The sequence below is a fragment of the Symphalangus syndactylus genome, chromosome 17 (genome assembly GCF_028878055.3).
Source record: "Symphalangus syndactylus isolate Jambi chromosome 17, NHGRI_mSymSyn1-v2.1_pri, whole genome shotgun sequence".
NCBI lineage: Eukaryota > Metazoa > Chordata > Mammalia > Primates > Hylobatidae > Symphalangus > Symphalangus syndactylus.
In genome coordinates, this window is record NC_072439.2 from 58,871,019 (window position 1) to 58,883,720 (window position 12,702).

General features: G+C 40.3%; 1 protein-coding gene across 1 annotated transcript in view; it reads left to right on the forward strand.

Moving 5' to 3' along the window:
• Window positions 1-4,174: 4,174 nt before the first annotated feature.
• The window catches only part of LEKR1 (leucine, glutamate and lysine rich 1), a 227,132-nt gene continuing 218,604 nt past the window's right edge, over window positions 4,175-12,702 (forward strand). The window contains 2 exon segments of the mRNA XM_063620289.1: window positions 4,175-4,297; window positions 8,076-8,167. Of these exon segments, the coding sequence (XP_063476359.1) occupies window positions 4,228-4,297; window positions 8,076-8,167 (162 nt within the window). The 5' untranslated portion in view covers window positions 4,175-4,227.

Sequence of the window (12,702 nt, forward strand, 5' to 3'; positions counted from 1 at the left end):
ATTAGCATTTATTAAGTGCTTATTATGGGCCATTTATTGGATGCTGAGTTTAATAAAAGGAATTTGGTTAATTTACATTACAGAATAATCTCTTTAAGAGCTATGAGTACCACGTTTTTAGCATCAAATTCATTACAAGAGTGTTGTTAGTGCCATTAGAGCTTTATTCTTCTTCTTTTTTTTTTTTTTTAATTGAGACAGAGTCTCACTCTGTTGCCCAGGCTGGAGTACAGTGGCGCAAACTCGGTTCACTGCCAACCTCCGCCTCCCAGTTCAAGTGATTCTCCTGCCTCAGCCTCTGGAGTAGCTGGGATTACAGGCACGAGCCACTGCGCCCGGCCTATTCTTTTTGTTTTTAAAAATATATTCATGTAATAAATACTAAGTTGTATTTGGCACATAGTACAGTTTTGGATAAAAAGCTCTTATTAGTAGTGAACTTGCCACAGGAAATACATTTACAATAATCAGAGGTTTTGCTCTAGTGCTTGACTTACTGTTAATATTTGAGGATATTTACCATTTAAAGGCCTGACTTGTCTCACTGGAAATTTTGTTCAATAATCATATTCTCAGGGCTAAAAAGAATTCAGCACACAATTTATTCCTGCACAGATGACAAAGCATTTGAACTAAAGAGAAATGCTATTTAAACATTGTGACATTTATTTTATTAGGTACTCAAGTTTACACTGTACATATAATGGATTCAAAAATATACAGAGCTTAAACCCACAAATAGTATTTTGTGGTCTAAGCCACCTCCAGACTAGAGTTATTTGTGGTTCAAAATATGCAAAGCAGCTTTTTAAAGCAGTTTAAAACTTTAAATGTTAATAATGTTAATAGCAGTTTTACCAAACATAAAATGTTATTAAGAAAGAAAATCCAATCCACATCTTGGTGGGAACAAAATGTATTGGGGTAAGTAAAACAAAGCAAGTGGTCCCTTGTAGCTGACCATTTTTGAAAACTGGAAGCAACTTCGGAAAAGTCATGAAGATAGTAAGTGTAAGACAAAGTTAGGTTTACAGAATTAAATACTTTTGGGATATTTACATGTTACTAATCCACTATAGGCTGATGTCCCCTGGGTACTGGCTGGCTGGCAGAGTCAACTAACACTGTATGTGAGGCCCAAGTGCTTCCTCTTATATTCGGTCCAAGTACACACTTCTGTACTCACGTTAGGTCATGCCCTCAGCCATTTCCATTATTTGTGTGAAAATAAACAATAAGTAGGATCTGACTTGAGTTATGTTTGGAAGAGTTCTCAATTGGATGAGACATTGTGTATGAAGTGCCTGGCAAATAGAAAGAGCCCAATAAGTATTAGCTTTTCAAAAATGTTAGGTTTTTTTCTTTTGTGCACTTGTGTTGGATGGAACCCAGAAATATTAGTGAAAGCTGTGGTTGCTTCCAACCTGGGAGGCCTGTTTGTAACTATTTAATTTCCATTTTTGATGGGACAGAGTTGTACTGGGTTCTGGTTTGCAGGATGAAAATAAAGTTGGGGCTAACTGTAATTTTGCCATGCTCCCTTTGTAGTTTTAAGCTCACTTTAAAATTAGCAATCTTGGGCGTAGTGCAGTGGCTTATGCCTGTAATCCCAGCACTTTGGGAGGCGAGCCAGTTGGATCACCTGAGGTCAGTAGTTTGAGACCAGCCTGGGCAACATGGTGAAACCCCGTCTCTACTAAAAATACAAAAATTAGCCGGGCATGGTGGCAGGCGCCTGTAGTCCAAGCTACTTGGGAGGCTGAGGCAGGAGAATCCCTTGAACCTGGGAGGTAGAGGTTGCAGTGAGCCGAGATCATGCCATTGCACTCCAGCCTGGGTGACAGAGCAAGACTCTGTCTCAAAAAAAAAAAAAAAAAAAAAAAATAGCAATCTTGGATAGAGGTCCTACATTTTTATCAGAATTGCAGGCAACATACCTCTTCTTCTACATGCTTTTCATGGCGGGGGGAGGAGGAAACAAAGGAGGGAGCATAAAACTACTTTTTGAAGTGAAGAACGACATTTCCCTGCTGGATACATATTTTATGTAAATTCACAACAGTAACAAAAGCACAGACACTGTGTCCTCATAAACCAACGCAAAGTTCTGCAGACCATGTGGAAAGCCCTAGGTTAGTTGCTTTAGAGAGTCTCTCTTCCAAAAACTGAGAGAATTTCCTTCCCCAGGGGTCACTGACAATACGGGGTTGGGAGGGGGGAATAAAGGGTCATAAAAAGAAGTTAACAGCAGCTTAATTTGGCTATTACTGGATAATTTTTAAAAGTCACAGTAAAAAGTGAAAATTAGCTCAATTAAAAACTAATGGGATAACCCAAAACTTTATTTAATATGCCCAATGATGGGATTATTTTAAATTGTACTTCAGTTCTAGTATGGACAGTAATGGGGTGGGAAGAAGGAGGGAGGGCAAGTGAGAAACCTGAAAAGAGAGAGACCAAGACAAAACACCAACACAGAGCACAGGATTCGTGGCTTTTTTTTTTTTTTTTTTCTGAAACCTATTTTGTAACATCTTGTCACAACACTTCCTTTGCACTATCTTCTTTCAGGAATAACACTTTTTGCTGCTACCCTTTAAAAAATGTCATTCATCATAACTCTTATCCTTTGAAATTCTTACTGGGGTCTACTGCTTTCCAACTTTCTTTTTCTTTGTTTTCTTTTTTTAAGCGACAGGGTCGGGCTCTGTCACCTAGACTGGAGTGCAGTGGCCAGATCATAGACTGCAGCCTCAAATTCCTGGGCTCAAGTATCCTCTCACCTAGGGCTTTCTGAGTAAAGACTACAGGTGTGTGTCACCACACCATGCTAATTTTTTTTTTTATAGCGACAGAGTCTCACTATATTGCCCAGGGCAGTCTCAAACTCCTGGCTTCCAGGGATCCGCCTGCCTCAGCCTCCCAAAGCTCTGGGATTATAGGCATGACCACCATGCCCAGCCCAACTTTCTATGATAATGAAAATGTTCAATATCTGTGGTGTAGCATACATTACCTACATGACTACTGAGTACTTAAAATGTGGCTAATGCAATATAGCAATGGAATTTTTAAACATACTTCATTTTAGTGAAATTAGTTACATGAGGCCACCTTACTGGACAGTGCAGGTCTAAGGGAAATTTACAGTGGAAAGGAAATTAGTCTCAAAGGCAATATGCAGACAAATAAACACAGAAGAAATTAAACCAAGGAGTGAACTGAAGCCTTTGAGCTGGATTTTCTCCCATCCTTAAAGTGTTGCCTTTCCTTATCCTATACACAAAGTACTCAATAAATAAAACTAGCCTCAGAACAGAGTGATCTTGCATTAGGTATGCAAAATTCCTGTCCTAGATAGGTACCGGTTTTGGTGCCCTATATCTAAACTTCCATTATTACAAACTGACAGCAGTCCTACCTTCACTATCCCTCAGATAAATATGACGAGGATGAATAGCTCTGAAAGTTATTTGGGCTTCTCATAACCATATTGTACTTGACCACTTGGTTGACTGTCCTCTAGGCCTCTTAATCCTTTCCTCTTTGAGGGAGTGGAAATAGAAAATCAAGGGTAGGCATTGGGGCAAAAATATCAGTCAGGTTAAATGTACAAGATACATCTACTAGACTTTTTTTTTTTTTTTTGAGACAGAGTCTCGCTCTGTCGCCCAGGCTGGAGTGCAGTGGCATGATCTCGGCTCACTGTAAGCTCTGCCTCCCGGGTTCATGCCATTCTTCTGCCTCAGACTCCCGAGTAGCTGGGACTACAGGTGCCCGCCACCACGCCCGGCTACTTTTTTGTATTTTTAGTAGAGACGGAGTTTCACCGTGTTAGCCAGGATGGTCTCGATCTCCTGACCTTGTGATCTGCCTGCCTTGGCTTCCCAAAGTGCTAGGATTACAGGCCCGAGCCACTGCGCCCAGACACATCTACTAGACTTTTTAGTGCCAAGGAACAAGGCACTAGTGTTCAGTACTTCCTAGTGTCATTAATCAGTAGTTATCAATAAGCAGTTTGGTGTACCGATACTGCTCTGCGTCATTTAATCACTTCTCTAAATCTATAGGTTCAGTTAATTTCCTTTGTATCTACTTAATCTTATTTTATTCAATAGCAAACCAGTCTCTTTGCCTGCTAGAGAGCCATTGATGTTTTCTTTGGTTCTTGGAAGAACTGTACTTCGACCTTATATAATTCTCAGAAAGGCAAGATCTGGACTACGAATGAGTCACCTGCTAATTACACCAATGGCTGCTCCTGCCTTGACCAGTCACAGAGTATCACCCTATCTCAGTATGCTGCTCTGCTTGTCGCGTAGTAGGTCAATAAATACTTGTTTTATGAATGAATGTATGAATAAAGGGAAGTTAGTCACGTGTAAGGGTGGGTAGCCTGCGATAAATAAAGTGTAGACTAGGTCTCAAAATACTTTTTAAACTAAGCCCTTAATCTTCACTACTTTGGACTAGAATGGAAATGTCACCAACGCCTTCCCAATTAATTTGCCCTGGTTGTAATGACTGAAACCAGAACTTCCCTTTACACCCATGACCTCTACAGTCATCTCTTTTTCCTCTGCTCAAGAACAGTAACTGCTCACTGCTGTGTCTACCACATAGGCCTCAGAACAAGGGGTGATAGGTAGGACTATAGGCTCCCGACTCGCGGCAGTGCCTCTCTCCAACCCCCCACGAGGCTGGGACAGCTCCCTCCATCTCAGCAGTCGCTACCAAGCAACCGACCCACTCTCGCCCGCCTCATCCCTCGATCCCCTTCCCTCCCTCTCACAGCACTCCGCGTAAGACTAGCCCAGCCTTCCGTGCCCCACCACTAGTTTTCCCACTTCCGCCCGGCGCTTGAGGCCCTGGGCGGTGCAAGGGAGCGTTGACGACAGACGTGGGCCGTGACGTCGCCGCGCCCTGACGTCAAGCCGACTGGCGGCGCGGTCGCCCGGGAGACCGGGAAAGCCTTTTCACACCCGTCATAGTCGAAGTTGAGGTGAGGGACGATGGCTTTCCTCAGCCTGGGATGACCCGGTCCTCCAGAATGCAGTTCCGGAGTGGAGGCGTGCTAGCACCCGGGGAGAGGGCCAGAAAGCTGAGCCGCGGCGCCCCAGCGAGGGCACGAGGCCCCGGGCCTGGACTCCGCCACCACGCTCCTCTGCGGCCCCTTCCTGGTCTCTGCCAGTCCGCGGGGCCCAGGCGCGGTCCGCCTTCCTCCCAGCCCTGGGGAACGCGCGGCTCTGCTTCCTCACCCCCGCACCCTCCTCCTCCTCCGCGCGGCTCTGCTTCCTCACCCCCGCACCCTCCTCCTCCTCCTCTGCCGGCCACGGCAGGTCCAGGGGGAACGGGGTTAGAAAGGGGCAGATTTGAAAGCCGTTCCAGCAGTTTTGTGTGGCCTTGCGGTTGGTTTCTGTGTGGAAGATCCCGCCGCTTCAGGGAAGTCTTAGGACGTGAACTTCCCGCCTTCACTTTCCCCTGACCTGCTCGTTGTGGGTGATTCGCGCCAAGGGAATGGTTCTTTACGTAAGGGCTTGAAAGCTGAACGTGAGTTAATGGCCTAACGTGACACTAGTGTGAGAAGCGGAATTGGAAACGAACAAGGACGTGTCTGCATTTTAAAAAATGTCTTTTCGGTGATCTTGTTAGAGAGGAGGTTCACAAACACCCACATAGCTGCAGCCACTTATCACTGCACCTCTTGCCAAAGTGCGGTCCACACACGTGCAATGATAAAGAATTAAAGGGACTTGTTTGATAACACACGCAAAACTATGTAAGACTAAATTTAAAAAATTACAGATTTTCCCTGTTGCCAAAAGGGAAAGAGACCCTTCTTTTTTCTTGAGAAACTTAGTATTTGTGAATGCTTCTTCTGTTTATTTAATATGTATGCAAATATTTTTAAAGACCTAGGAATGCTTTTCTTGAGGACCTGGAAGCCATTTCTTTAAAATGTAAACATCAAGGAAGATAGGGCCCCAATCTCCTTGTCACTTTGGGAGTTTAACCTAGGTGCGTTATTCGTAATTGTAAACACCTGCTTCGTTATAGAGCTGTGCATTCCTTAGGAGGAAAGCCGTTAGCGAACACAGGTGGTTACCCCAATTACCAGATGAATTAAAGAGGAAATATAAAAGAATGTATAGAACACTCTATTAAGCCCTCTTACATGAGGACACGGTACCAGTTTCCTTGAGAATGTGTGTAATGGATTGTGTCTCCTTGGCTGTATAAAAGAGTGGGATTTCCTTCTCTCTTTGTAACCTCATTAGCAGATTAGCCGTGATGTGCATCAAAGTCTAGTTGAATGCCTAATTACTAATAAAATTGTTGTCTTTCTGCATTTTGGAGCATTTTCTGGGTTGGCAGGACTTTTTATTTTTAGTTTCTCCCCAATAATCAGAACCTGCCAATTCCTTTCTTATGCTAAGGCCATAAAGTTGGAATAGATTCACAGACAATGAAGGCACTACACAAAAACTGTTCTACTGGTGCTTTGTTTATACTGTCATTTAGATTCGTGCTCTCAGATAATTTTATGGGTGAAATTTTAAAAGGATGTTTAGATGGTAATTTTTTGGAAAATTCTCCCAAGAGAGTTGAAGTTACTATTTTATTTTACTGATGGCAAATCCACCATTAAATGACAGAAATGAGAATAATGGGCCTTCTGGGCTCTTGCCACATGATTATGACAATCTGCCAAACATCAGATTATGTTTGGGCCTATGTTGATATGGTTAATGGTACCTCCATTGCAGACCTCAGTTAACTTTACCACACATGTCATATTATGTTTTATGTGGGAAGACATAAAGCTCATTAGTTTTTGGTTTTAAACAGCAACTCACTGAAATGAGTCTTTGTGCTAACACAGGGAACAAGGAATCTTCTCTTCCACTAGTGGTTGCACCATTTACAAAGATAATGCCACTATAGGGCTTTTTGACAACTACAGTTTCCCTGCTACCTTGGTGTATGGCGAGGGTTGCTCTCTCTGATAGAGTACTTTGCTTCTCCAGTCTCTTTTGTCAAAATCCTGCCCTGATTGAATACAAACAACCTCAGGAAGCCTTCACTAACTCCCACCTCTCATCTGAAACATAAGATATTTTCCTTTCTTGAACTCTAAGACTGCTCTTGTCTATAACTCATGGTCCTCAGGCCTTCTTCCCTGCTATGGAATTGTGCCTGTATCATCATCATCTGACTCTGCTGCCACTGCCCTCCCCCTTCTTCTGACTCCTTAGATATGTGTAAACAGCCCTTACTCGTGAGGGAAGGATTTAAAAAAAAAAAAAAACAACCCAAAGTGCTCCTCCATTTATCCTCTGGTTTTATGAAAGTAGTGACTGACCTTTATATTGAATGGCTTTTATTAGAAAAAGAAAATCTATTAAAAGTAAAATATCTGCATAAAATTATGTAAATGTCCATTTAGATAAAATTGGCACTTGGCTTCTTATTTTTGATCACTCTTCTGTTCAGTGTTTGCATATCATATTTAATCTGGTATCTCTAAATGCTCTTTTTCTGTATTTCATCATTTAATCCAGCATTCATGCCACAATTGCTTTTTTCATCTGCTAAACTAAAATACTATATTTTTATACTTTTTCTAGCAGCATTTCAGAAAAATATTTGATTTTTAAATGTGTATTTAAAATGTGTATTTAAAATTTTAGTCATTATTTGTATTTAAAATGTGTATATAAAATTTTAGTCGTGTGTACTTAAAATGTGTATTTAAAATTTTAGTCATTATGTATTTGAAAAACAATTAGTAGTAAATCACAACAGAAATTACTATTAGACTATAAAGTTCTAACAAAAGAGAAAATATTCTTTCTAACTTAGCAGGCTCTATAGTTCTCTCCTGTTCTATTGGCCCAATAACTAATGGAGAAAACTCTTTAACTGTACCTTCTAACATTGAGCTGATGAAATAAGCATCTGTTGAAACAGTTATCACCATTCATCCCCAAATACTCCTAAGAATTTATAAAGCATCTTAATTTGAATGTTCTCTACATTATTTCTGTTCTGACTGTTGCCATCAATGTTCTTAGATTTCCTTTGGCTTCAAAGATCTCTCACCATATTTTGGGAAGTTATGGATCATCACATTCCCATGCATGCTTTGCCTGAAGAAATCCAAAAGGTATGATATATTGTGTTGCTATAGCCTAACAGTGGGAACATGTAGCAGTTAGATAATTCTAAAACCTAGAGGAGTGAATTCATTAATTTTGGTCATAGGATCTGAATGAATTGGTGGAGTGGGAGAGGGAATAATTATTATCATAATGAGCAGAACTGTAGAATTCAATTCAGTATAAAGAATTTTGCTACTATGGAAGAAGACATATATCTAATTCCAGTGCGGTATTTGACCAGGTGGTTGTGGAGCCCTAGTGAAGAGCGGGCGTCAGAAACGTCCATGTGTGTTTTAATGGTGCTGGATTTCTAAGCCTCTATTACAGTTTCACCAACATTAATTCTCAGTACTTACTGTGTGCCAAGCACTGTTTTAAGCCCCTTTTATGCAGTTGACCCTTGAACAACATGGAACTAAATTGTGTAGGTCCACTTATATGTGAGTTTTTAAAATAAATATATTGGAAAATGTTTTGAAGATTTGGAATGGTTTAAAAAAACTCACAGGTGAACCAAGTAGCCTAGAAATATTGAAAAAATTAAGAAAAAGGCATGTTATGAATGCATAAAATGTACATAGACGCTAGTCTGTTTTATCATTTACTACCATAAAATATGCACAAATCTATTATAAAAAGGTAAAATTTATCAAAACTTATGCACACAGACACTTAAGAAAGTACATGGTGCTATTTGCAGTCAAGAGATGTAAATAAACATAATGATGAAATATTAAATTGTAACTACATAAAATTAACTGTAGTATATACTATACTAATGTAATAATTTTGTAGCCACCTCCTGTTGCTTTTGCAGTGAGCGCAAGTGTTGTGATTATCTCCTTAAAACACTGTGTGATAATCATGGCCATGTAAGCAGTTCTTCCCTTCAGGAAAAAGTGATCTTGAAGTTCTTGTGTATTTTTCATCATGTTTAGTGCAATTTCATAAGCTTTGGATAACATCAAAGAACACATTTAGCATGCCACTACCTGATGCTGGAAGTACTTTCAAGAAGCAGAGAAAAGTCATGACATTACAAATAAAAAGTTGAATTGCTTGATATGTACTGTAGAATGTGGTGTGCAGCTGTGGTTGCCCACTATTTCAAGATAAATGAATCCAGTGTGAGGACCATTTTATATATATATATAAATATATATTTATATATAAAGGAAATTTATGATGTTGTAGCTATAGCTATGTCAACAGGTGCAAAAACCATGTACTTTTTGCAAAATCTGTTATAATGAAAACAGTTTTAATGTGGGTGCAGAATTGCTATAAGAAAGCATACCTGTAGACTCTAATATGATTCAAGAAAAAACAGTCATTCCACAGAGTGAGCAGAGAGTGGTGAAAAGTCTAGGATGTTAGTGGTTGGAGGAAATGGGGAGGCTGGAAATGGAGTAGAAAATCTAGGATACAGCCAGGTGTTGGGGGATCTTGGATGCCCTGAGAAGGAGTTTGGATTTTAAACCACAGAGAAAAAAAAAATCATTATATGGCAACTTAAAAAAAAAGTGAAAGACCTAAAGCTGGATAATTTAATGCCAGCAAAGGATGGTTTGGTAATTTTTAAAAGAGGTTTGGCTTAAAAAAGAAAAAGTCAAGATAACAGGAGAAGCATCTTTTGCTGACCAAGAGGCAGCAGACAAGTTCCCAGATGTCATTAAGAAAATCATTGAGGCCGGGCGCGGTGGCTCACGCTTGTAATCCCAGCACTTTGGGAGGCCGAGGCGGGCGGATCACGAGGTCAGGCGATCGAGACCACGGTGAAACCCCGTCTCTACTAAAAATACAAAAAATTAGCCGGGCGCGGTGGCGGGCGCCTGTAGTCCCAGCTACTCGGAGAGGCTGAGGCAGGAGAATGGCGTGAACCCGGGAGGCGGAGCTTGCAGTGAGCCGAGATGGCGCCACTGCACTCTAGCCTGGGCGACAGAGCGAGACTCCGTCTCAAAAAAAAAAAAAGAAAATCATTGAGAAGAAAGGGGGTTTTTGGTTTCCTTTTTATTGTTTTTGTGTTTGTTTGTTTTGTTTTTTTGCAGTAAAGAAAGTTTAATTGATATGAGGCCACTGTGGCATGTGGCAGGTGGAGTTATTACTCAAATCAATCTCCAAAAATTTGCAGGCTAGGAATTTTCAAGGATAGTTTGGCAGGCGGGGGGGCTAGCGTATGGGAGCTGCTGATTGATTGGGGATACAGTCATAGGGGTGTAGAAAATGGTCTGTGTGTGAAGACAGAGTCCAAGTGGGACATCAGTCATTAGAAATACAAAAGCTTGAGAAAACATCTCCAAAGGCCAATTGTAGGTTCTACAATAGTGATGTTAATTACAGGATAATTAGGGAAGTTGCAAATCCATTGGAATAATGGCTCCTAGTCATTTACATCTACATATTAGCAGAATGCAGACCCCTCTAATTCTCTTAACCTGTTGGCTTTTATTAGTTTTACAAAGATGGCTTAGTTTAAGGGATATTATTTAAACTATAAAGTTCTCCCAAAGTTAGATTGGCCCACACCCAGGAATTGCGTATTAGTTTGTTCTCATGCTGCTAATAAAGACATACCTGAGACTGGGTAATTTATAAAGGAAAGAGGTTTAATTGGCTCACAGTTCCACATGGCTGGGGAGGCCTCACAATCATGGCTGAAGAGCAAGGGATGTCTTAACATGCTGGCAGGCAACAGAGAACTTGTGCAGGGGAACTCCCCTTTATAAAACCATCAGATCTTGTGAGACTTATTCACTGTCATGAGAAGGGCATGATAAAGGTTCACCCTCATGATTCAATTATCTCCCATCAGGTCATGCTCACGATGTGGGAATTGTGAGAGCTACAATTCAAGATGAGATTTGGGTGGGGGCACAGCCAAACCATATCAAATGACCAAAGGCAGTTTGGAGGTTAAAGTCAAGACCGAATTGGTTAGGTCAGAATTTTCTCACTGTTAACAATTTTTGCAAAGACAGTTTTAATCCCCCTCCTTTGGGTTTCATCATACCTTATTTTTTAATCTGTGAATTATGGAAATAGAAAAAGGCTGACAGCCACTGTAACTTCTTCCTGCTCACAGGGGCAGGTTTGGAGTGGGAGTTGCCCTCAGGGTAAGAGGAGTGAAACTGTCTTGTAATTGTTGGTATGTATTCATGTGTGCCAGGTTGAGATCCCAAGGTCTGCGTAACAAAACATTGGTGCTCATCCACAGCTTTCATATAGCACTTAAGTGAACAAGTGGACTATAAGACAAATAATGAGCTCCAACATAAGGAGAGAAAGTCCTCACTTCAGGAATGCCTGTAGAACTGACCTGAAGCCTTAAGGAATACAGGTGAATGACCCCAAGAATCAATCAGATATGGGGTCATTAGCAGAGACTCAAACACAGTGGATAAGGCTGGAATCTAATAACAGTTGTACTATAGCTTTTTTCTGAAACAATTTTTCTCTCTCCAGTTTCCCATTTCTACCAAACACAAATCATAGTAGGACCAATTTATTTGCAAAATAAGTTCCAGGCCCATTATATTTGGCCTGGTTATTTGCATAAAATGCAGCAAGAATAGTTATTTGCCACATAGGTTCTTTTAATAAAAATAATTGGCTTTGCTGGAATTTATTTCATAAGGAATCTCAGATTAGACCTTTTAAGAGTCTCTAGCCCAGCCAAGGATTCATCTGTGCCTGCACATACCTGTATGAATTGGGTGAATTTCTTTCTTCTTGAGGTCCCACAGTAACTTGGGATTCCTGGGTCTGTCAGAAAGTGACATTCTTTATTTACTACAGGTTAGGAGCCCTGTAAAGGACAAGGTATGACACCAGTATTTCCAAGGGGCTGTTACCAGCTCTGTTAAGTCAACCTCAGTTACTCAAAGCAGCCTGAAACCATGCCATTTCCAGTCAAAGCCTTGGTAAAATAATCAGTATCTCCAGTTGTGTCCTGTTGCAAAAAAAAAACAGAAAACATTCTTATTGAACTTATGCAAAAAACTATATTGCCATATGCTAAGAAGACTCATAATTAGTTTCAAAATTCTGGAGAAATCAGGTAGAGAGAAAGAAATATGCTCCAAAGTTTGCAGATAGAAATATGCTTCATTCAATTGTTAAAAGCTGTAAACAGCTCAAAAGGAAAGTTGTTATATTTTTGACCCTGAAAAACAAAAAGGATCAGAAACATTTCAAACAAATAGTCATAGAAAGATTATTTCATTATTCTCTTAGTTCAGTCCATACAGTTAATTCCTGTTCTGTTTGATATTCATGAACACTTCAGCTCTTCCTGAGAGTCCTAGAAGCTTTTCCCCTCTATATTAATGGCACAATCTTTAAAGATATCAGAAATCTGCATTCAAGAGCACCTGTTAGAGTCCTATAGCTGATTATAAAATCACCTTTTGAAAAGGATCAAAGTAAAAATAACTGTGGATGACAAGAGGCTTAGAACAGCTATGGTTTAAGACTCGATTAACAAGGAAATTTGGTTATTTTTGTGGCATACAATTTAATATAACAATTATTATTACTGATA